This window comes from Culex pipiens, chromosome 3 (assembly GCF_016801865.2).
Source record: "Culex pipiens pallens isolate TS chromosome 3, TS_CPP_V2, whole genome shotgun sequence".
In the NCBI taxonomy this organism is placed as follows: domain Eukaryota; kingdom Metazoa; phylum Arthropoda; class Insecta; order Diptera; family Culicidae; genus Culex; species Culex pipiens.
The window spans coordinates 156091095-156115161 of NC_068939.1; the positions used below are offsets into that span (position 1 = coordinate 156091095).

At 38.2% G+C, this 24067-nt stretch overlaps 1 protein-coding gene across 2 annotated transcripts; it reads right to left on the minus strand.

The window, feature by feature from the left end:
* Positions 1–3499: 3499 nt before the first annotated feature.
* Positions 3500–24053, minus strand: LOC120414359 (protein AF-9). Of its 2 annotated transcripts, XM_039575523.2 has the most exons (4): positions 23864–24053; positions 18671–19176; positions 11670–11933; positions 3500–11593 (listed from the first exon to the last, which is right to left on the minus strand). In XM_039575523.2, the coding sequence occupies exons 3-4, from the start codon at positions 11848–11850 to the stop codon at positions 9213–9215; spliced, it is 2562 nt and encodes an 853-aa protein (XP_039431457.1). In that variant the 5' UTR covers positions 11851–11933; positions 18671–19176; positions 23864–24053; the 3' UTR covers positions 3500–9212. The 2 variants fall into 2 exon arrangements, with proteins under 2 accessions (XP_039431457.1, XP_039431465.1); XM_039575531.2 differs by lacking the exon at positions 18671–19176.
* Positions 24054–24067: the final 14 nt, after the last annotated feature.

Genomic DNA, 24067 nt, shown 5'->3' on the forward strand with positions numbered 1-24067 from the left:
TTCGTCTGTACCTCCGTAAGATTTTGACAATTCCAAAGAGCCTATACATGCCTAAGAAAAAATGAACCGATTTGTGGACACCTACATTCTACTCCAATTTCAACCAAAAAATAGCGCAATTTTACCAATTTCAACAACAGGTTTCAAATAGAAAGAGTGCTCAAATCTCTACATGCAACCTTTCTACATGTTCAAAATTGATCTATTTAGGAGACCCGAAGATTTCAAAGCATTTCATTCAGCCATTTTTGAGTTCTGAGGTCAAACGTGTAAGAAAAGCCCGTAGCAGATTTTCCGCCTCCGGTGGTCTCTTAAGGAAAACTTAGTTCCAAGAATTGGTAAGAATTGGATAGTTATTGCGCTTTTCACAGGTAAAAACTGAAACAGTTGCTTTTCTCCATAAATTTTGACGATTTTTCTCATCAAGGGCTTAGAGTCAGTTGTAGCCCCGATGAAGCCCGGATTTGGACCACCCTAATATACATATTCTTAAATTCTTAAATGCCACCATTCTGGCCGCCATCTTAGATAAAAGAAAATCGGACAACTTTCTGGAGCACTTTTTGTATCATATTTTAGATAAGAGACCCACCATACTCTGCTATTTCTTTTAATTTCATGAAGTTTGATGTATGTCGGATGACAGGGTTTATTTCATATTCCGGAAGTGTCCCCAACGGGCATCGGTATTCGGTTCCGAAATGGCCAGGATGGGTCAGCGAACAACGGCATGACGGAAGATTGATATGTTTTCCAATTTCATGAAGTATGATGTGCAACATGAAGGGTTTTCACCAAAAATATCAAGTTGGCCGTTCATCGGGTACTCGGGAACCGGTTCCAGGTTACCCGGAAGTGGCATCAATTTCAACCATCATGAGTGTAATGGTATCACATATACGTAAAAAACAGTAAAACATGAACTACGGTCCAGACTCGATTATCCGAAGCCTCGATTATCCGAAGTTTAGAGTATCCGAAAGTTTGTTTGGAACTTCGGATAATCGAATCACGACCAAAAAAAAATTTTTTGTATTTCTTTATTTTCATACTTTTAACATCAAACTCGAGTTCTGCGACCCCTTTTTTGTCAAATTTGAATACTTGATTGCCTTTTAAATTGAAAAGTGCAATTTTTCAAGATGGTTATCACCGCTATTTTGGCCACCATCTTGGATTTAAAAATACTAAATCATTTTAGAGTAGTTTACTGCCGTTCTACGCATAATTGTCCCATGTCATTTTTGGACGATTCTGACTTTCTATCATTTTTATGTTTAGTTTTACGTTATACTTAATCGAAATTTTGATTACGGAAATGGATTCTACGTCCAATTTCCTTCAAAATTGAGCTTAAGACCGACCTTTTAAGATTTGTGGTTCCTGAGCTATCGCCGTTTGAAAATAGAGGTTTCGCTCAAAAATCGCCAAAAAGTCGCTTTATTGGAGAGGTACCAAAATTGAGGGGTGGTCCGATTTGGACGAAATTCGGGATTCTTGCATGTTTTGATAGTATCAACAGCCCTCCTAAATTTGAGCAGGATCGGAGAGGGTAATTTTCAAATTTGTATTTTTTATGCACACTTCAGGTGAAATAACCCGTATACTTTCAGAAAAATACATAAAATCTAGTACTTTGTTCAGAAAATCATTGAAAACAACCCAAGTCTGTTTGTCCCATCGTTGAACTTCTACGCATAATTGTCCCACCAAGTATTTTCTATCACGAAATCATGAGTTTTACGAAGCATTTTATCTTGTTTACCTGTTTACCTTCAAGAGGATTACAAATAAGGGTGATAAAATGTTAACCGGGGTGATTAGGGACATATAGGGCGGACCCACGGGACAATTATGCGTAAAAACACAGAAATCGATCGAAAAATTTCAATCGCGTTTTTCTCAGTTGCTCTTTTTTGAACATGGGACAATTATGCGTAGAACGGCAGTTTATGGATCATACTTAAGCTCGACCATAAAAAAAGATAACGAATATTTATTTTTGTGATACCATTATCCGCAGTGATTTTTTTCGTGGCCTTCGGATAATCGAGTCTGGACTGTATTCAGATGTTCCGGATTTCCCGGTGGCTACAGTGACCAAATCCGTTTTTCCCTGAATTGAATTGATAAAAATTGTATTCAAAAAAGTAAATGTCCATCGGAGTAGGCGGGATACACTTCGTCGCCAATGTGCTAACTTGTCGCACGTGCATTTTGGGCCAAATTGAGTTAAGGACGCCATTATGTTCAGCTCTCACCTTTTGACCTTCACAGATCAATCATGTCGTGCTATCTTGTCACTCCCTGAAAATTAATGCAAATGCGACAACTGGCCAAAGGGATTTCAGGTCAGAACTCGTTTGACACACGTACTAGCCCGACTACCGTAAACATTTCTCGGATTAGTTTACAAAAAGACGTAAGAGCCATTGGTAAACAAAGCCCTTTTTGCATCGGTATTCGACCTACTTACGAAAAACCAATTTCAAAATGGCTTGAGATTGTTCATCTACACGTCCTTCAATCGCCCGAAACTTAAAACAAATGAAATGTTGTTTCAATTTGAAGAAAAAGGAAAATTAGTGCCGGAGGTCACGGTGGCTCTTACGGCTTTTTGAAAACTCAACCGAGATTTGTAATTATAACTCGGGACTCTAGCAATCCAATTCAACCAAACTTCGGGACAATGCTCAGAATAATCAACCAAACAAGACGTGTTTGTTATTGTTTACATTGCGTGCACTAGTTTTTGTTTATTCAAAGTCAAACATTAAAACGCGTATTTCTCGGAACGTCGAAATGGCGGGTGCGACAAGATAGCACGACAGCGTCGACCAGCGATGGAATAATCATCATCAAAAGAAAATCATTGGACGTTCATCAAGAGAAAAAAAATCCGAAGGGAGCATGGCTCTCCTCTCTCGCGCTCGAAAGATCGGTAAAAGGAATTTAAAAAAATCATCATCTTGATTATTCGGCGGAACATCTTTTTCACTACTACACTTGCAAGTGGAACGTCACACGTCGAAAAACGGCCTGTCACATTTTGGAGATGGGCAATGTGTGACAAAGTGAAATAAATACTTTTAACAAAGTGAAATAAATACTTTTAAGTGGTGCTGATAAAGAAATTTATAAAAAAATCATCAGCAGATTGATTTTCTTGAAGAATTTCGGGAGCGATTTTCTTTTGCGTGATTTGCCTCTTCTCTCTTTCGCGTGTGAAGAAAGTTCGTTAGCGAAATTGTTTTTTTTTGCGATTATTCCATCCCTGGCGTTGACTTAATGTGTACATTTCTCGCTTACTTTTTAAAAAGGTCATATGTACATAGGAAACCCATGGCGCATTGGTTGTTTGGAAAAGTAATCTAGATTTATTGGGCCTTATAAAAACGTCTTGATTTTCGCTTAAATATTGTGGAGAATTTCCCTTATGCACTTAAAAAAGTAAAGGATTGTTTCGGTATGTTCAAGGTAAACAAAATTAACATTTGAATTTAAGGTGATTATTTTCTGAATTTTATTAGCTCTGCACGTTTTGATCTTCACAACGAAGAATTACTCGCCTAAATGCCTAAACGAATTCCTGACAAAAACTCAAGTATTTATATAAATCCACGAAAGGGGGAGTTAAAAATGTACAATTTCCATAATTTCAGTGTTTGCGCGGCGTTTGTTTTTGCCTTTAATTTTCTCGGAGCGACAGCAAATATCTTTTCTCAACAGTGACGAAATCAAATTTTAAATTTAAACAAACTAAAAAATCTCGCTCATTCGAGTCTCCACACGCGACGGATGCGTCCTGTAAATACTTGGCCATTCTGTGACTGCGCGGTTACTGGGGTTTGCGCTCCGGGTATCCTGGTTAATATGACTTGTTTTTAAATGTTTTGTTGCTGTTGCTGGTGGTACACATACACATCACGCACACGCACTTATTTAAGGTACATACACACACAACGATTGGTATCTTGCTTGCTTTTTGTTCTCTTTCTCTCAAAGTTTTAGAGTGGAAAACCAATAAAAATCATGTCAATTTGAATTTTGGAGAAGTTTTGTCGGAATTTTGTTTTCGCAAGAAATAAGTTTAAATTGTTTTGTTTAATTGTTTTTTGTTGTTGCGATAGTTATGCCTGTGTATGTGTATTTTTTCTTCTATAAATAACAATGTCGTTTGTTATGTTTGTGTTTTTTTATCTGTTAAATTAAATATATATTTATACCATATATAATATAGTAACCAACAAATATACAAATATTGCGTGGCGCTGATTAATGTTTCTGTTGTTTTTTGTTTGTTTGCACAATCTTAGAAATATAACGACGACTGGATTGGTTTACAATCTGTGAGGAAGGGCCAATCGAAGGCTGACTAAAGAAACAGAGTTGCTGGTTTGGGATGCTGATTGGATTGGGTACGGTTTACAGTTTTGCTCCTGCGAGTTTCAATTTAGTTGCGACCTCATTATTTTAGTTTTTTGTGTGCTATTTACAAATCAGTTCGCTTGGGCGTGATGCTGGAAGGTGGAATAATTAAAAAAAAGTAATTCGCCACAGTTTTGGCCATCAATTTAGTTTAGTACTTTTAATTTAACTCAAATCTCAAACTTTGTGGGGACTTTCCATATGACCAAAGAAGTAATTTTGCATCATTGGTTCGTCCATACATGTCTCTATTCAAAATTAAATACCGGCCAATTAATTCACATTTTCATTGAATCTGACTTTGCAATGCTTGAACACAAACGAATTCGCTCGGAGAACGATCGTTTGACATTCTACCGACACACCGAACACCTTTCTCAAGACTGCATTCAAATGTTTGCTGTCACCATGCAGCCCTGCACGAGCCAAAACGAGAGAGGTTGATAAAGCAAGAAAGAGTGAGTGCCGAGCTCGGTTTCGTTTGTTTCAACTTCGTGTGCGTTCTCTGACGGTCGCCTCTGGAAACCACTATGATGACAGGCGCACTGTGTGAGCGTTAAAATATCGTTTTCGATTATGAACACTGTCAAATGTGGCACAGTTTCCTAGCTTTGGTAAAGATACCGATTTTCGATCTTTTAAGACTCTTTTTTCTTGTATGGCCAGGTGTCAACTTTATAGACTTTATATGAGACCTTTTATGGACGAACCAATCACACCGACCAACAACATTTCTGCACATTCTCGATTAATGGGAAACACACACTAGAAGGTTACCAAAATCACGGGCATTTTTAATTTATTTTTCATGGGGAGTGTTCTTTTATAACGTAACGTAACAAGTAACGAAGGGGGCGTCGAAATTGCGTTACGTCATATAAGAACGCTCACATACAGACTCAAGAAAAAAAAACATTTTTACTCAATAGATTTTTCGGAAAATGTTTAAATGCGCGTTATTTTGAAGATCTTCTAGTTTATTCTTCATTATGAATTGAGAATGTGCAGTAACATTTTTCATCTGGAAAAGAAATTGTTTGCATGGAAAAGAACTAAAAAAGTAAAAAAAAGGATACAATTAAAATGACAAAAAAATGGTTTTCCGGAACAAGGTTGTTAATCGATAACATTAGCGTCGATAATATCAGCGTCTAACGATAACGACTTTTTTTTTGTAAAATACTAAAATTTTCACAAAATACAGTATTTTTCAAAAAGTACTAAAATTTTCATAATTCACAATATAAGCACAGACAAACAGACGTGACTCTCCATACAAATAATTTTTGAAATTCATCGTCCTTCATCAAACCACCAAATCACGGCGACGCCAGCGCTACCTGGTGAGCTTATGCCGAAGCGCAGCCCAAACATACCAATACAAACCCCTTACTGTCATGTGTCATGTCAGTGTATGCGTGAGACAATCAAGCCTTAACGATTGTAAACATCAACAGCTGATTTAAATAATGTTGTTGTTGCTTATCGTCAGTAGGTACTCGATGAAATAAAAATAAAAATTAACACCGACGGCCGAAGATGACGGCCAAACCATGCGGCAGCATCAGCAACGACGCACCACAACCACAACGACAGAGACCAAACCACTGGTCCTCCCCGTTGCTCTCAAAAACATCCGCGTTTCGTTTCGAAACATCCGCGGGAAACGTGTCCACGGCGCAGTTAAGTTGCGTTAAACAGCAAAATGAGATGAAAAAAGTTGCAAAGATTCCAAAAAAACGCTGCCGCAAAATAGATCGACGCAACAGCAATCTGCAATCTGAGCATCAGTTCACGAAGGATAAGCAGGTTGCTCCGAAAGAGATGACTTTACCACAGGGTCCGGCTTCCTCTGCAGTAGCGGGCGCCTCAGCAGCAGCCTCGATATCGACAGGCAGTTGAGTAGGCCTACCGGGCTACCGGGTTAATAGTGAGGCAAAGGGTATGTCCTCGCTAGTCAGCCGCTTATCTGACCCTGGTCGAAACTGCCCCAATCTTGTCCCGCAAAGCCTGGATTGTGGATCACCGTTAGAATTCCTGAATTCTATCATATTTTGTTTTGTTTTTATTTGATGCCACGTGCTCATGCTCAACTTTACAACAACAAAAACACATTACACACACTGAGGAAAGACGGGCGAGCTGTCACGACAGCAGCGCCATCAGCGCCGGGTGAGTGGATGCCGAAGCTAAATTGCATTTGAAATAACCGTTTTGGCTCGGTTATTGAAGGACGATGGTTACGAACTCGAGTGTCCCGTCTGTTTGTCTGTGATATAAGTATCAAACGAGGCGAAATTTTGTATGCATTTTCACTCTACAAGAGATTTTTTTTTGGTAAAATACTCAAATATTCACAAAATACCGTATTTTTTACAAAAGTACTAAAATTTTATTAATTTGCAATATGGCAACATTTTGTGTGCTTTTTCACTTTTATTCGTTTTTTTTTTTTGTAAAATACTTAGATTTTCACAAAATACCGTATTTTTTCTAAAGAACTCAAATTTTCGTAAATTGCATGGGTATCAAACGACGCAAAATTTTGTATGCTTTTTCACTTTTATTAGAGTATTTTTCTTGTAAACTATTATTTTTTAAACAAAATACCGTATTTTTTCAGAAGTACTCAAATTTTCATAATTTGCAATATAGGTATCAAATGAAGCCCAATTCTGTATGCTTTTTCACTTTTATTAGAGTTTATTTTCTTGTAAAATATAAAAAAATTCACCAAATACCGTATTTCTTTCGAAATTACTCAAATTTTAATAATTTGCAATATGAGTATCAAACGAAGCGAGGTTATGTATGCTTTTTCCTTTTTACCACGGTTTTTTTTTTGAAATTATGTATGTTATGTGAAATTGTGTATGCTTTTTCATTTTTATTAGTTTCTGTTTTTTTTTGTAAAAAAATTTACTTAAACAAAATACCGTATTTTTTAAATTACTCAAATTTTAATAATTTGCAATATGAGTATCAAACGAAGTGAGATTATGTATGCTTTTTCACTTTTATCAGTTTTTTTTTCTTGTAAAATACTAAAATTTGCACAATATACCGTATTTTTTCGAATGAACTCAAATTTTAATAATTTGCAATATGGGTATCAAACGAAGCAAGATTATGTATGCTTTTTTACTTTTATTAGAGTTTTTTTTCTTGTAAAATATTAAAATTTTCACAGAAACGCGATTTTTTTCGAAAGTACTCAAAGTTTCATAATTTGCAATATGAGTATCAAGCGAAGTGAAATTGTGTATGCTTTTTACTTTTATTAGTTTCTGTTCTTTTTTTTTTGTAAAAATACCGTTTTTTTCGAAATCACTCAAATTTTAATAATTTGCAATATGGGTATCAAACGAAGCGAGATCACTTTTATTGGAGTTTTTTTTCTTGTAAAAAAAATTAATTTTGTGACAACAAAATACAGTATTTTTCGAGAGTACTCAAATTTTCATAATTAGCAAAATGGGTATCAATCGAAGCGAAATTAGCTATGTATCTTAACTTAACTATAGTTTTTTTTTGTAAAATATTAAAATTTTCATAACAGACCGTATTTTATTCGAAAATACTCAAATTTTCGTAATTCGCAAAACGAGTATTATCACTTTATTTTTATTTTTTGTAAAATAAACTCAAACTTTCATTAATTATCGTATTTTCGGCGCAAATACTCAATTTTTTTTAATTCGCAACATTGATATCAAACAATGCGAAATTTTCTATGAATTTTCGCTTCATTATTTTTCAAAAGATACGGTACATATGGGTATCAAACGGCGTGAAATTTTAAATGCATTTTAAATTTATTAGAGACTGAGTTTTTTAAAATTAAATACGGTATTTTGACATTATATTCTAAGTGAAAGCTTTAAAATTTTAACAGATTGGACTGGTCAATTTCACAAATATATAAAAAAGAAAGTTATCGTCGGTTATCGTCGATGAGATTATCGCCTATAGAATTATCGAAGTATAGATAACGATAGATTATCGTGATCGAACCTCGATAATTTATCGTTAACAACCTTGGTCCGAAAGGATATTACGAATGGAGTATATGTAATTGATTGAAAGATTTATTAGTGAAGTAAACATTTTGCACAGGTTAAAACAAAAAAATCTCGATGCACATACAGAAAAAAGTTCTTTTAAAAAATACGAAATTTATTGAGAGTCTAAAACATTTTTAACCATAATTCGGGGTAAAAACGGGGTAAACTTTTGTTTCTGCAAATTCCTCAACTAAAACCAAGAATGCTTTTCCTCTACCCCGCGCAAGCATTGTAAGTAAACCTTCCAGAACTAACCAATCTCACTAAACTAACAACTAATAATGCCATCCGTTTACGAATTTCTTTGCCTTGGTTTCTTCCACATTTCTGTCCACATTCCCTTCCATTAATGTGGTTTTGTCTGCGCACGATAGGCTATCTTAGGGGGAGGGAGGGAGGGGGGTGCGAGCACCCTAAACACTAATGTTATACACTATTTACAATTTTGCCAACCCCCGCCGCGACCACAATTACCGCGGGGGGTTACGTTACTTTGTACATTCATCGTATTGCAGCGCGGGCGCGCCACTACACACCTGTATCATGATCATTCTTTGCGTCCCGGACAGCGCGGACGCCCTCGCGATAAATTAAAATGTTATAAATACACGAAACAAGTTGAAAACCAATAATAAAAAAAAGGAAGGAGGGAACCGAAAAGGAACTCACAGTTGCTGTGTGCGGCGACCACGACGACGACGACGCCCGCGTACCTTACTGTCAGGACGAGCAGGACGTGGCGAAGAACTCCTGTAGCCGCTGGACCGTGTGCCGATCGAGGGCGCACAGGTCAAAGTCGAACGTGGCGCTCGTAATCTCGTAACAGCCGGTCGCCGCGATCATCTCCACTACCCGCTGCAGCTCGTTGTTGTCCTGCAGGGTCATGATCTTGTGCTGCAGGTCCTTCAGCTCGGACATGTAATCGCCGGACAGGTTCGTCATGGTGGCGGCCGCCGAGCCGGGCACCGCTGGTGCGGGTGGCGGGGGAAGGGCGGGGGAGGCCATCGAGGACGCGGTGTTGTTGTTGTTGTAGTACGCCGACGAGGAGCCGGAGTCTTCTGGGGAGAGCAGCTTGGAAGTGGTGGTGCTGGTGTTGTTGTTGTTGTTGGGTGGCGCTGGGGACTCTTCGCGTTTGGTGAACGGATCTTCACGCTTGGGAATCTTGGTGGGTGGTTCCATGAGCGTGGGGGGAGGCGGCGTCGGCGGGGAAGGACTTCGCTCGGCTGTCGATGGGTTGACGACCGGGGGGGCTTTCTTGTCCTTTTCCTTGTCCGCGTCGGTGGCTTCCTTGTTCTTTCGCTTTCGCTTTTTGGTTTCGTCCTTGGTGCTGTCGGAGGAATTGCTTTTCACCTTGTCCTTCTTGCTTTTGTGGTGACTTTTTTCGGGCTTGGGCGATTCGACCACCACCGTTGGGGGAGTGGGGACGGCTTGCCGCTCCGGTTGCCTGGCGGCCGAGGGTGGCCTGCCCGACAGCAGATCCGATATGCTGCTGTTGGAATTTTCCGAGTCCTTGTCGTTGATCAACGACGGTGGACTGTCCGCCTCGGAGTCACTGCTGTTGTTTTCGTTCAGCTGCTTGATCATGGTTTGTAAAGGTGGTGCCGTCGTCGCGGGTTGAGCCTCCACCGGAGGGTGCACCTTGACCGGGTCCGGTAATTTGGCTGGTTTGACGGGCGAGACGACCTCCGGTTCCCGTACCGGAGGAGGGGCAAAGTTTGCCTTGCTACTGGAAGATTTGTCCTTTTCTTTTTTCTCCTTCTTGTCTTTGCTACCAGAAGACCGATCCTTTTCCTTGTCTTTGGATTTGTCCTTTTTCTTGTGCTTATGCTTGCGCTCTTCTTTATCTTTCTCCTTCGAGTCTGGTTTGTCAATTCGCTTGGGTGGTTCCACCGGTCCCGGCACCGGTGGCGACGGCTGCACCACCGGCGCTTCAACCTTGCTCGATTCGTCCGAGATTTTCTTTTCCTTCGAGTACAGCTTCGAATCCAGCTTCACCCCGTCCAGCCGGCTCGGTTTGATCAGATCCGATTTGGGTTTGTCGCCCGGGTTTAGCTCCGGCTTGTTGTCATGGGATTCCTTGTCCTTTTTCAGCTCGCGGTCCTTCTTTTCGCTACGATCCTTGTCGTAGCTTTTCTTATCTTTTTTATCCTTCTTTTTTTCCTTTTCTCCACCATGTTTGGTGGAAGACTTGGCTTCTTCCGGTTTAGAACCGCTGCTACTCGCTGAAGTAGGAGGAGCTGGAACCGCAGCCGGAGCTGGAGCCATCGGCGATGGATTGCGTTTAGTCGACGGACTATTGCTCATTGCTGGAGGTGGCTGGATAGTGGTGCTGTTTCGCTTTGGACTAGCAGGTCGTTTCGAGAAAGACGCAGATGACGAACTTGAACTCTTTTCCTTAGTTTTATCACGCTCTTTGGAATGAGTTTTGTCCTTTCGCTCCTTACTGTGCTTCTCTTCACCGGTTGATGACTTTTTAGATTCTTTTTCCTTATTTGGGCTCGAGTGCTTATGCTTGGAAGATTTCTCCTTCTCGCTCTTATCTTTTGAGGATGTACTCGAGCTAGACCTGTCACTTTTCGGGTTCATTTGTTGACTCTTGCTACCAACACTACTTCCACTAATACCACCCCCAACTCCAGTATTCGGCGACGTCTTACTCGAGGACCCCGACGAGCTCTGCTTCGGATCCGGCGATACCTTGCTAGCTCCTTTGGTGATTGGCGTCCCAAACAAATTTGCAAACGTGTTCTGCACCTTCGAGTCAGCTTCCCCCGAACTCTTCTTATACTTTTTATCCTGCGACTTGTCCCCACTAACTCCGCCTCCACCACCACCACTACTATGACGCGCCTTATAGTCGGACGACATCCCGCCACTTCCCGAAAGCGTTCCACCTCCCTTTAACAGCTTCCGCTTAAAATCATCCGACGGATTAGGAAACGCCAGCTCTTCCCGCTGCACCTTGCGCTCCTGCAGATCCAGATCGTACGTAAATGCCCTCTTCTTTGGCTCGTCACCCTTATTTTTAAAATACACCTCCACCGGCAGAATAAACCCGGCGTAACCGGCCTCCTTCACGGCGTACGGCGGCTCCTTCACCACTAAAAACAAGAACGAAAAAATGTCATTCAATAAAATTCCAACCAACAAAAATAAACCCCCTCCTCAAAATCTCACCCCGCTTCGGCTTCGGAAAGGACTCATGCAGGTTGAACACCACCTTGTCGACAAAGTGGCTGATGTCGGTGCCGTCCGGGCCGCGCACAAACAGCTCCCAGTCGTGGGTGTAGCCCTCGGGGGTGGCGCGCGCCTTCAGTGCGGCCACGTGCCCGATCTCGAGGCACACCTTGATCGACATGGTCGGCGGCGATCTCAGCGGGGAGGGCGGGCCTGACTGGCCGATTTGCGAAATGGGTGATTTATGTGTGGGACTGGTTTTGGCTAAAGAAAAAAAAAAAAAAAAGAAACGAAATGTTTAAATTAGTCGAGTACTATGACCTACGGCCATTTGTAATTCTATAATAATGGTAATGAAAAGGACTCAATGGTCACAATTACAATTTTTAATTAGGTTAGAGGTTAGAGCAGCGATTCTCAAGGGGGGTACCGGGCCTACTTGATTACCATGGCAGGCTAGAAGAAGGTTGAGAATCGCTAGGTTAGAGTGAACACAACCAGATTTCGAATTCCATTTTTGTTCGGTTTTCTCACGAGACCAAATCCAGAGTTTTTTTTAAAGGTCCTATAGGGACCAACCACAACCCCCCATAAGCTATTGTGTTTCGTATCTATATAAGATAGCTTTCCAATAATCGTAAGTACTTCGCATTACTATAGGAGACGGTGATTTAAGCGGATTGCAGACTGGATTTCGCCATGTGATGTGATGATTGTCTAAGTCCAAGTTGCCTATATTTGGGAATAGAACCAGTTCCTATTTAAGGTACCTAATTTGTAGCTACCAAAGTTCCACGGTAAAGTGGAAAGCATTTTGCTTGCCAATCCAAAGGACAGGGGATCGAACCCCGCCGTGAGCTTCATGTTTTTTCATTATTCATATTTAATGAGTCCAGAGCTTTCTAGTTGGACGCAGATGTTGTGAATCGAACCCTAGACCATTCGCCAACTTGTTTTAATATTTAGCAAATTTCTAAATAAAGTTTTTTAGCTTGTTGTTAGCTTAATTTTCTTAATTTGTTGTTAGCTTAATTTTCAGTTTGCCAACGAGAACTCGGTTTTTGTTTCCATGCAATCACTTTTAGGTGGACGGGAGCAAATGACCAATAGGGTTAAAGTTCCCCTAATAAAATCAACAATACACCTAAAAGTGATTTATTGTATAGAAAATGACTTTTTTTCAACAAATTTTCTTATTAATTATAAAATTAAAAACGGTTTCAAAAAAGAAACACAAGAAAATTTTATGTACGGTTTTATTTTTTTAACATCTAATTTAAATTTTATTGTTGAAAGATTCCTAAAAAACTATTTCAAAATATCTTGATTGCCAATTTTTTTTTAGACATTTTAAAAGTAAGCAAATCTGGAGCAACACGAGAAAAGGGTGGATAAGCATTTTGACAGCTGAAGCTATTTAGCAAATTTCGAAACAACAGGAAACTTTTTCACAAATTTCAAAGTGTTAAATAATAGCTGGAAGCCACCAGCCACCTTTCAACATTGCAGGTATTAAATTAAATAGTTACCTGTTGTCTCGGAATTTGCAAAACCGCTTCAGCTGTCAAAATACTTATGCGCCCTTTTCAAGTGTTGCGCCAGAAATAGACTCAAATCAAATTAATTTTCAAACAATATATCTGCTATTTTTTTTGCAGTGGACATCAATTCAGCTTTGGTTTTGTTTAAATAAAATTTGTTTTAACCTTTATAGGGGAACAGCATCTAATTCCAGCGTGCCTCTAATGTTGCCATATCAGCACTTTGACATTCAATTACAGTTCATTAAAAGCGTTTTCAACTGAAATCGAGTGATAAATGGTTCAACAAAAAGTGAGCAAGAATGTTTCTATCAAAAGTTTTGCAAAATAATTTGTTCACATAGTGAAAATCAGCAAATTGGATGGAGTTAGGAGCGAGTGCTTCCCAGTCACGAAATTTTCTAGCAGAGCTGGTTCTGTCAGAATCCTGCTAGAACGGTGGAACATTTCTGCTAGAATTCTCTAAGAATATCCAGCTCTCTAAGAATTCTGCTAGAATCCTGCTAGAACGTCGTGACTGGGTTATCCTGCCAAACATACGAGAATTTCCCCTAATTGTTTATAATTTAATCTAACACAGACGCACCTTAATAATTGTTTATAAAAAAACAACATTTTCATAGCAATTTGTCTTCCATTAGGTAAAGAGAACACAAACAAAAAAAATGGATTTATTGAAATTACATCACATTTTTAATAATTTTCAGTTGTTTATTAGGCTTATTGAGATAAAAAAAAAAGGTTTAAAACTTCAAAAATAAAATATCAAATATACAAATTACGCCGGGACCCGTGGTGTAGGGGTAAGCGTGATTGCCTCTTACCCAGTCGGCCTGGGTTCGATCCCAGACGGTCCCGGTGGCATTTTTCGAACTGATGTTACTTCAGCAGGGAAACGTTAGCAAGGAAAATTTTAGTTCTCGTATTGGCCACCAGATGGCGTCATTGAAATCCAATTTCCCTGCTCACTTCACGTCGTCAGCAGGGAAAAAATTGTGAAGACAGCAGGGAAAGTGAAATTTCCCTGCTAACGTAAACAGGATTTTTTAAACTATAATTCGTATCGTAAATGCAATCATTTTATTTTTTTATTTTTTTAAGATAGATGTCCCAGAATATATTTTCAAGTGAAGTCTCAGACAAATCAAAAATGTTTTCCTTACTAACGTACTGAGTGAAGTGTTACTTCAGCAGGGAAAACGTAGGCAACGCCCCTGTTTTTTTTTTTTTTTTTTTTTTTTTTTTTTTTTTTTTTTTTTTTTTTTTTTTTTGGGAGGGTGATCCAGCCGCACATCGTTGATGTTGAAACCTCTAAACTGGGCCCTCGTCCTGTCACGTCCGTCAGTAGTCTTGTCGTACATTACAACTAGAACCAGATCTGCCAATGAATTAGTACACTTCGACCAAATAAACACTGACGCTGTATGGATCTGACTCTAGAATAAATGCACAGTTGTGTGTTATTCATAAGTCCAAAATGTTCAATTATTCATATAAGTCCAAATATTCGTTTGCTAACTAACTTGAATTGAAAATCTAAACTTTAATCTAAAATCCTCTAAACTTAATGTTCAAAGCTAAACATTCCTATAACTGTCAAAAACTATAAAAATTTATGAATAGTAACTGATATACAAATTGGATAGAGCGATTTGAAAAAGAAATGACCATTTACGTCAAAAGATCCGTAGTTCCTCGATTCGCAACAATGGTCGATACAACCATAATCCGAAAACCGTTAGTTCAACAGATCAACGAATTTTGTCCGATATCATTACATTATTGATTGATCGAGACTCTATGGAAATTTTGACATAAAAGAATGCCTAGTATTCTACATCAATCAAAGTTTATTTACAGCATTACTCTAGCTCAACAATTGCAACTAACTTTAACTTCAAATAGAATTGGAAAGGATACAGATTTATGATAAATGCTAATGCTAAGCAACAACACAATTGTACTATCCTGAAGTCTCAACCCAAAACCCACATTGTGATAGTGAAAAAGTCACAGAAGCAGCGGTGTCTTGTGCAATTGTGATATTTTCACTATCGGAGAACTACCTAGTTCACGAAGACAGCTTATCGGTCAACGCTTAAGCCCTGGGGCTGCGGCAAAGCGAGTTCTCGTAGCATGAAGTGGTGTCCATAGTGCTTATAAAAAAGAATGATACCCAAATTTTAGCTAATGCACTAGGTTCAAATCATGCCCCTTGACTTTACAAGGCCCAGGGTAGGCAACGCCCCTGTTAAAAAAAAATCTAGAATTGCAGTTGATATTTTTTTCCGACCTTATCTGGACACCTTAGGGAAGTCGAGCTATGGTAGTTTAACATTAACATGAATCATGTAAACATTAGTTAAGTAATAACATTGCCACTGAATCCGCATTGTAAATATTGGCTTGATACTCTTGAAGGCTGTTTCTCTCATGAACCAGGAAAAACTTTTTTTTCTGTTTTTGTAATTTCAAGAAAATATTAGTTTGTAAGCAATATATCTAATTGAAAAAAAACATGAAAGCAACATAAATTTATCATGCCCCAATATGTTTTGAAAACATAATAAAAAATAGGCAGATTTTTTCCCTGCTGACTTCACTTTTTTTCACTGCTGACAACGTTGTGGGGGCGCGGCCTACGCTTTCCCTGCTGAAGTAACGCTTGGCCCAGTAAACTGTTACGTTAGCAGGGAAATCATTTTTTATTTGTTTGGGATTTCAGAATCAATTATGAGACACAAATTTGACTTTCGGAAAAAATCAAAAATTTAGCCGCGCCACAATAAAAGCATCTCGATGCCGATGAATATTTTCCCTGCTAACGCAACAGTTACTGAGCAAAAAATTAATTTTATTTGCCGAAATAACAATGTCACAGCCACTTTGCTGATTGGCTAATTCTTAGATATTTGGAGTTCCTTGAAAATATTTCTTTACCACTAATCGCTTGGTATTAGAACGTTTTTTAGAGCAATTTTACAAAAGCTAGGGAACATTTGGCCAAAACTCCTAGCGACATCCATCTGAATTATTTAAAAATTCATGATTTTTTTTTCGTGAGTCAAATTTGTGTCTCGTAATTGATTCTTTTAACTGAAATCACGGACAAAACCACCCTGCTCACGCGTTCCAGAATTGATTTTTTTAAAACTGAACTCCCAAACAAATAAAAAATGATTTCCCTGCTAACGTAACAGTTTACTGGGCCAAGCGTTACTTCAGCAGGGAAAGCGTAGGCCGCGCCCCCACAACGTTGTCAGCAGTGAAAAAAAGTGAAGTCAGCAGGGAAAAAATCTGCCTATTTTTTATTATGTTTTCAAAACATATTGGGGCATGATAAATTTATGTTGCTTTCATGTTTTTTTTTCAATTAGATATATTGCTTACAAACTAATATTTTCTTGAAATTACAAAAACAGAAAAAAAGGTTTTTCCTGGTTCATGAGAGAAACAGCCTTCAAGAGTATCAAGCCAATATTTACAATGCGGATTCAGTGGCAATGTTATTACTTAACTAATGTTTACATGATTCATGTTAATGTTAAACTACCATAGCTCGACTTCCCTAAGGTGTCCAGATAAGGTCGGAAAAAAATATCAACTGCAATTCTAGATTTTTTTTTTAACAGGGGCGTTGCCTACGTTTTCCCTGCTGAAGTAACACTTCACTCAGTACGTTAGTAAGGAAAACATTTTTGATTTGTCTGAGACTTCACTTGAAAATATATTCTGGGACATCTATCTTAAAAAAATAAAAAAATAAAATGATTGCATTTACGATACGAATTATAGTTTAAAAAATCCTGTTTACGTTAGCAGGGAAATTTCACTTTCCCTGCTGTCTTCACAATTTTTTCCCTGCTGACGACGTGAAGTGAGCAGGGAAATTGGATTTCAATGACGCCATCTGGTGGCCAATACGAGAACTAAAATTTTCCTTGCTAACGTTTCCCTGCTGAAGTAACATCAGTTTTTTCGAGACGAGATTTGTCTGATCACGCCTTCCGCCGGATGGGGAAGTATATGTTAGTCTAACCTAGGAGTTAGGTCGTTAGCTCAGTACAGATGTAGGAGTCGTATCCCTGGGTCCTGCCTCGGTGGAATCGCTTGTAGGCAGTTGGACTAAAAATTCAAAGGTCATCAGTTCGAATCCCGGGGTGGATGGAAGCTAAGGTGTAAAAAGAGGTTTGCAATTGCCTCAACAATCTCAAGCCTTCGGACACGTAGTTTCGAGTAGGAATCTCGCAATCGAGAACGCCAAGGCAATGCTGTAGAGCGAATAATTTGATTTTGATTAATTACGGAAAATATTGAAAGCTGTCATCTTATAAACCATTTATTTTGTTTTTGACAGAAATCAATCGAAAGCCGTTTTTTAGTCGATTTCCCGAGTTTTTGTTTCCGGTTTTTATTCGGTGGAATAAAATTTCCGACTTTTCCGGATCTTTGCCTAGGTGGCCATGGCCACCCTGGCTTATTTGGACATCAGGAATCGATGGACAAAGTTTCATCAAAAACAAAAAAACATACGCGATTTTTTTTGCGAAAAGCTAGAAAATTGTTTTGGAGAAAAGTTTTTCGAAGAACACAATTTGTTAAAAATTGCCTCCTGAACAAGGTAAACAAAATTCCGAGAAAATTAATTTGTGCGGGTTAACTAATTTTGCGATTATTTTTATTAATTTGGATCGACACCAAATGGTAAAAACAATGTTTTTTTTTCTGAAGGCAAGAATACAAGTCACACAACCAGTCTTTCAACAACGCCCAACAAGTCCCCACTAATCCTTGACATTGCTGATACGTAGTGCATAGCTAATGAATATTGAAAATCCAAAATCAAGTTCAAGAATTACGTGCGTGCATCCGTTAATGTGTAGTAGAAGCGTCAGAGATGGTTCACGTTCAAAAATAGCATGGTTTGCATGTTCAAACTCCATCGAATTCTTCAAGAACCAGAATTCTTCGATTCTTCGATCTGTTTGAGAACAGAAATCGACAAAAAAAAACACATGGCTTAAATTAAGAATCTGGTGCAAAACCGATGCACTCACGCGACATCAACAATAACAACAACAACAGGCTGTGAACCGACTTTGGGTTCCGCCCTACCCAAGAGATTTACAAGGAGAACTGGGAAGACAGCTTGAAAAACTAACTCAGCGACTAATGCGCGATTGCAGTTTTCTTTCCCTCTTTTTAATCGCTTTCCGTTTTAGACGTTTAAACTAGCTAACGAGCCAAAAACAAGACAGAGCGAGCAGGTTGTGCCATCTTCCAGGCATACAAATATGGCCAAACGGGATGAGCGAAAAGGGGTGAGCAGCAGCAGCAGAAAAAAAGAGGACGTCTAACATAAATCGATAAGGCGGCCGGTGCTTGTTGTTGGTTTTCGCGAGAGCGACACTTGCTGGCCGGACACTGCCTGGTAATAGCCTGGTCGGAGACATTGCTTACCTCCAAAGACAAACGGGGCACACTCCCGAAGGTTTTTAGTTCACTGTTGCGTACCACCGGATAGTACAACAAGCTGCTGTCTTATTTGCAGACTCATCTTCACAACAAACACCCTTCTTTCATGTCGAGTCGCGTTTCTCGCAGAATTGGCAGTCCCTCTCTCTCTCTTGCTTCTGTGTCTCTCAACACACGCACAGTTTTTTTTTTTTCTTGCTTCTTCACGTTAGTTGCACAGATCACGGGACTTTTTTTTTGTTTGCTTTGCTTCACCACTGTTGAAGGTGGTTCCTTCCGTTTTCACGCGTATGGAACGATGCACTTGAGAGGGGGCCACTTCTATGCACTGCTGCTTCTAATGCTGGGGATGATGATGGTGATGATGTTGTCGCACCGTCCAATATGTGTGTGTCGCCAGCATGTTTGCAACTTTCTAGCGCGACGAACAAGTCCAAATTTCTCACACGTAAATGGTCCTCCTCACTTGCAGTAGCGAATGATCTCCGAGCCTATGAGTTGGAAGAAAAGTTTCTTGTTTAATTTACAGGCTGGTCAGTAAACAAAAATCAATCTATTATTGTGGTCGACAAGTTTGCACGGATGCACTTTGGTTGGGTAGACCTATTTTGTGTGTGCTCACTGCGAGAGTTCGCGTTGTGATGGGGGTGTGCGTGTGTGACGCCCGGCCATGGTGTCTACCCGGATAATGAGACGTGAAAAACGTTTTGATATTCGAAACATCAATCATTGAAAAGATTGTATCTCGGGTGAGTTTTCAAAAAGCCGTAAGAGCCACCGACACTAATATTCGTTTTTCTCAAAATTCTAACAAAATTTCATTTTTGGTTTGGGGCACTTAAAAAACGCGTAGCTGAACTATCTTAAGCATTTTTGAAATTGGTTTTTCGAAGTAGGTCGACAACCGATACAAAAAAGGCTTTGTTTACCATTGGCTCTTACATCTTTTTGAAAACTAATCCGAGATATCCAGAGTTTTTTTTTGAAAAGGTCCAATAAACTATTGTCTTTCATATGTTTATAGGACCTATTCAAAAAAAAAAACTCTAGATATCTACAGTTTTTTACAGTTCCTAGACATATTAAACACAATAGCTTGCGGGACCTTTTCAAAAAAAAAAAAAAACTCCAGATATTTTTAGTTAATTTTGTCTTTTTCACGATTTGAATATGTTTTCATCTTTTCGAAAAATAAACATGTTTTTGCCATTTTAACTCATCTCAAAATCACAAATTTCATTTACACAACATTGTATGGTTCCAACATCTAACAAAATCTTTATTTGAAAAGAAAAAGGGATGGCTTAAATAACTAAATTTTTATTTTTATTTTAAAACACAAATATCAATTAAAATTAAAGAAGCTATTATACTACGGAAAACAAACAAACAAACTCGCACTTTTTTACAGTTTGCCTGCTTTGTTTGGTTGCCTGGATTTGTTTGTACAAACGTCAGCCTTTTGCCTTGTTTGCGAGTTTTGGCAAACTGTCAAACACGAAAAAGTGCGAGTTTGTTTTTTTGTTTGCGGTAGTGTAATGGCTCCTTAAACAAACAAACAAACTCGCACTTTTTCGTGTTTGATAGTTTGCCAAACTCGCAAACAAGGCAAAATGTATGCAGACTGACGTTTGTTCAAACAAATCCAGGCAAACTGGCAAACTGTCAAAAAGTGTGGGTTTTTTTGCCGTAGTGTAATAGTTCCTTAAAACACACCATATATCTAGGAAATGGAGTGAAGATATGTTTTTATCAAAATTCCCCATAAATTTTGTAAATTTAAACGTTCAAATGAAAAAAAAAAATGTTTATTTATCACGTTGTCAGTATTTGAATGTCAATGTCAACGTCAGTACATAAGCCAGTTTAAAAATGTATGATTTTTTTTTTGAATTAATTTTGTCATTTTTTAATTTTTTTTCACATATTCGAAAAATAAACAAGTTTTTCTGTGGTAAATTCATGCTTCATTTGTTACATACTTATAATTTTTTTTTTAAGGAAAACTTGTTTGCAGTGACCTAATAAATCTGGATTTTTTATTTAGGTCCAATAAACAAATGTAAAAAAAATTAGTGTATCCCGCTTACTCCTATTGCCATTGACATAAGGTGTGAAAGGATACACTCAATGTTAACATTTGTTTATAGGACCTTAGGAAATTTTGTTGGTCGATTATCCGAAGCCCCAATATTCCGAAGGTTTGTATGGGACTTCGGATAAAATCGAAACAAGAAAAAAATCCTATTTCTTATTTTCTGTTTTTTTTTTTTTTTACATAAAATCGAATTATGCGACCCCAATTTAGTAAAATTTTACTGTTTGATGGCTTTAAAAATTACCAAAAGGTATTTTTTTTAATACCATGTTCGCATAAATGTCCCATATGCAAAAAACAGCATGCTGAGAAAAACGCATTAGAAGTTTGTCCCACACATAAGGCTACGTGTTAAGTTTTCGCGAAAAAAAAAATATTTCCTCCTGATTTCCAGAACCAAGTACTGGATATTGTAGGCTTTTCTAAAAAAGAGCACACAATTTTGAACTAAAGAGCAAAAAATAGAAAAAATATAAATATTGAAATAACAAGCCATAGTTTCAACATAAGCATGGAAGAAGTGTTTTAAAACGCATTTTACACTAGTTTAGTTGTTTTGCAATATTAGTTTTCCAAAAATGTATGATTTAACGTAAACAAAATTTTTTGCGAAAAAAGTTTTTTGCGATAATCGACATCGACAATTTTCAAAATTTCAAAAGACTTTAAAATCAACCCAAACATGCTAAAAATGATTCTAAACGCAGGGGAATGCATTTTAAATTAAATATAGCTGATTTCACTTAAAATTCTTAAATTTTCGCTTAAATTTTTAAGTTTTTTGAAAAAATATTGTTTTGCCCTCTGATTTTTCGGGCCAACTTTGAGAGAAAAACTTTAAATAAAATTTGTACCAGCCTTAGGTTCTATAAACAATTGTAAACATTATGTCAATTTCTATCGGATAAGCGGAATACATTTAAGGGTCCACTACACGCGAACATTTTTTGCTTCGACTTTTTTACGGAAATTGTCATAACTCTGAATAGAAAACAGTTAGTGCAAAGAGTAAGACAGAGTCTCCACTGCCTCTTGATTTAGTGTCCTACTTTTGGTATTAGGTCCTGTAAAAATGTTATGCAAAGTTAACAAAACCTAAACTGATCCGTTTGTTTCAATAGTTTTTTTTTTCAAAAAGCCAATAAAAACTTATTGTGGGTCTATTGCTCCTAGCATCCGACCTTCAATGTACCTATTTTCGACCCACCTTCTGATTGGTTGAAATTCCAAAGCACGTTGCAGTTCAGCTTCGTTGTGCTGTTACAAGCCACAAATCAACATTAGAATGATTGATTTAACCAGTAATAATAAAATTACGTGCATAAATTGCATGAGCATAATTGATTTCATTAATTTATGCGCATTAAACTGCCCCTGATCGCATAAATGTCCCATATGCATTTTCATAGTTTTTGAGTTTTTGATGCAGTTTTGTTCAGAATCGTGTGATCTTTCAGAAAAGCCTATAACATCCAGTACTTTGTTCTAGAAATCAGAAGGAAATCCAGTTTTTTCGTGAAAACTAAACACGTAAACTTATGTGTGGGACAAACCTCGGGACAAACTTCAAATCCGTTTTTCTCAGCTTGCTTGCTGACATTTATGCGAACAAGGGCAGTAATAGTAGTTTGGGAGCGTTCTTTTATTACGTAACGCAGTAGGGGGGGAGGGGGGGTCTGAGGCCGTGTTACGCTCCATACAAAATTTTTAAAATTTGTATGGAAATTTTGTTACGAGGGGGGGGGAGGGGGTCTATAAGTCCGATTTTTCGCGTTACGTAATAAAAGAACGCTCCCTTTATGCAACAAGTTGCAAAAAGAGGATTTTTTCAGCACGAGTCGTACATTTATCCAACGAGGTTCACCGAGTTGGATAAATACGACGAGTGCTTAAAAAATCAAGTTTTGCAACGAGTTCCATACAACATTTTTTGCAATTTCGAAAATCACCCATTGAGTGAAATTTTAAGTCGAATTTTCATGTATTTTGTCAATAAATCGTTTAAATCAAAAAAATGTTGAAAAGTGTTACTTTTCGAAACAAGTACTGAAAAGTTCAACTTTTCAGCACCCATTTCAGTGCTGAAAAGTAGAACTTTTCAGCATTTATTTTGAAAAGTGTTGCTATTCGATTCTGTTATTTTTGGTACAGAAAAGTAGGCTATTTCGTCGTTCAAGAATGACAGGAAAAGTAAGTAGTTTCACGACGGAATTGCAAAAAGATAATTAAATTCTTGTTGCGTAGCCAATTAATTAACCCGTACTACGCGAGTAAGGACTTTGACATGTAAAAGGCGCGCACACACTGTCACAGTTTGTGGAAGTGTCAAATGGACTGTAAATACAGCCATCGTCTCCAAAATTAAGAAAGTAACATAATTGTTCGGAAGCTAATGACAGCAAGTATCATTCCCAAGTGGCAGTTTCCTGCAAATTGACGGTGGAATGCACAATTTCGTCAATTTAAGTTTGGTAGGCTCAATATAGGTACTAGGCCCAAAATAGGGATAAATACCTTAGGACCTCGCCTAGGACCTAATAAAAAAAAAATCTTTTTTTTTTCAATGTAAACAATTTCTTAGAAAGTTTATAATATGTAGTTAGAACATTCATGTTTAATATGAAGTATTCTATACTTTCTTTTTATTGTTTAAGCAAACACCGTGTTAAGTTTTTTAAACTAAATAACCTTTATTGATATTGGAAAGTCAGCATACTGCTCTACTTTCACTCAATGAACATAAGTCTTTTGCTGAATGAAACATAAAACGTGCGTACAATGGTCATCTTTCAAAATATTAACAAAACCTTATCGAAAACCACTCGAGATGAGAAAACCGCAAAAAAAAAAAATGAAAAACAAACGCATCGCCACAAACTCTCTCATTTACATACACCACCCACCTTCCTCCTCCCCCTAATCCTATCAACACTGCGCTGTTCCCGCTGCTGCGTGTGTATTGGTGCGATCGGTGGTGTGCTCTTCTCCCCCAAAAAAAAGAAGGTGAACAGCGAGCAGAGCAGCCAAAGAGGAGTCGAGCAAAATGAAAAACTGTCTCGCGACTTTTCCACCCAATTTACCGTAACAAATCCGACCGGTAGGCGCTGAATTCCACCAGAATGACACTCGGCGAGCACACGGCGACACTTTGCGGGCGATTTTTGCGAGATTTTCCACTTTTCATTGACCGAATCTGGAAGCGAATCGAGGAGCTACATTTTTTACGACACGAACCGATACGCGCACTCTTGAGGATTTTGGGATCTTTTTTCCCCTCCCTTTCT

Coding starts and splice junctions, on each gene's coding strand:
- LOC120414359 (XM_039575531.2), bottom strand. CDS start 11,850: ATGTCGATCAAGGTGTGCCTCGAGATCGGGCACGTGGCCGCACTGAAG. Junction 11,594..11,669: donor CTTTCCGAAGCCGAAGCGGG/GTGAGATTTTGA, acceptor TCTTGTTTTTAG/TGGTGAAGGAGCCGCCGTAC.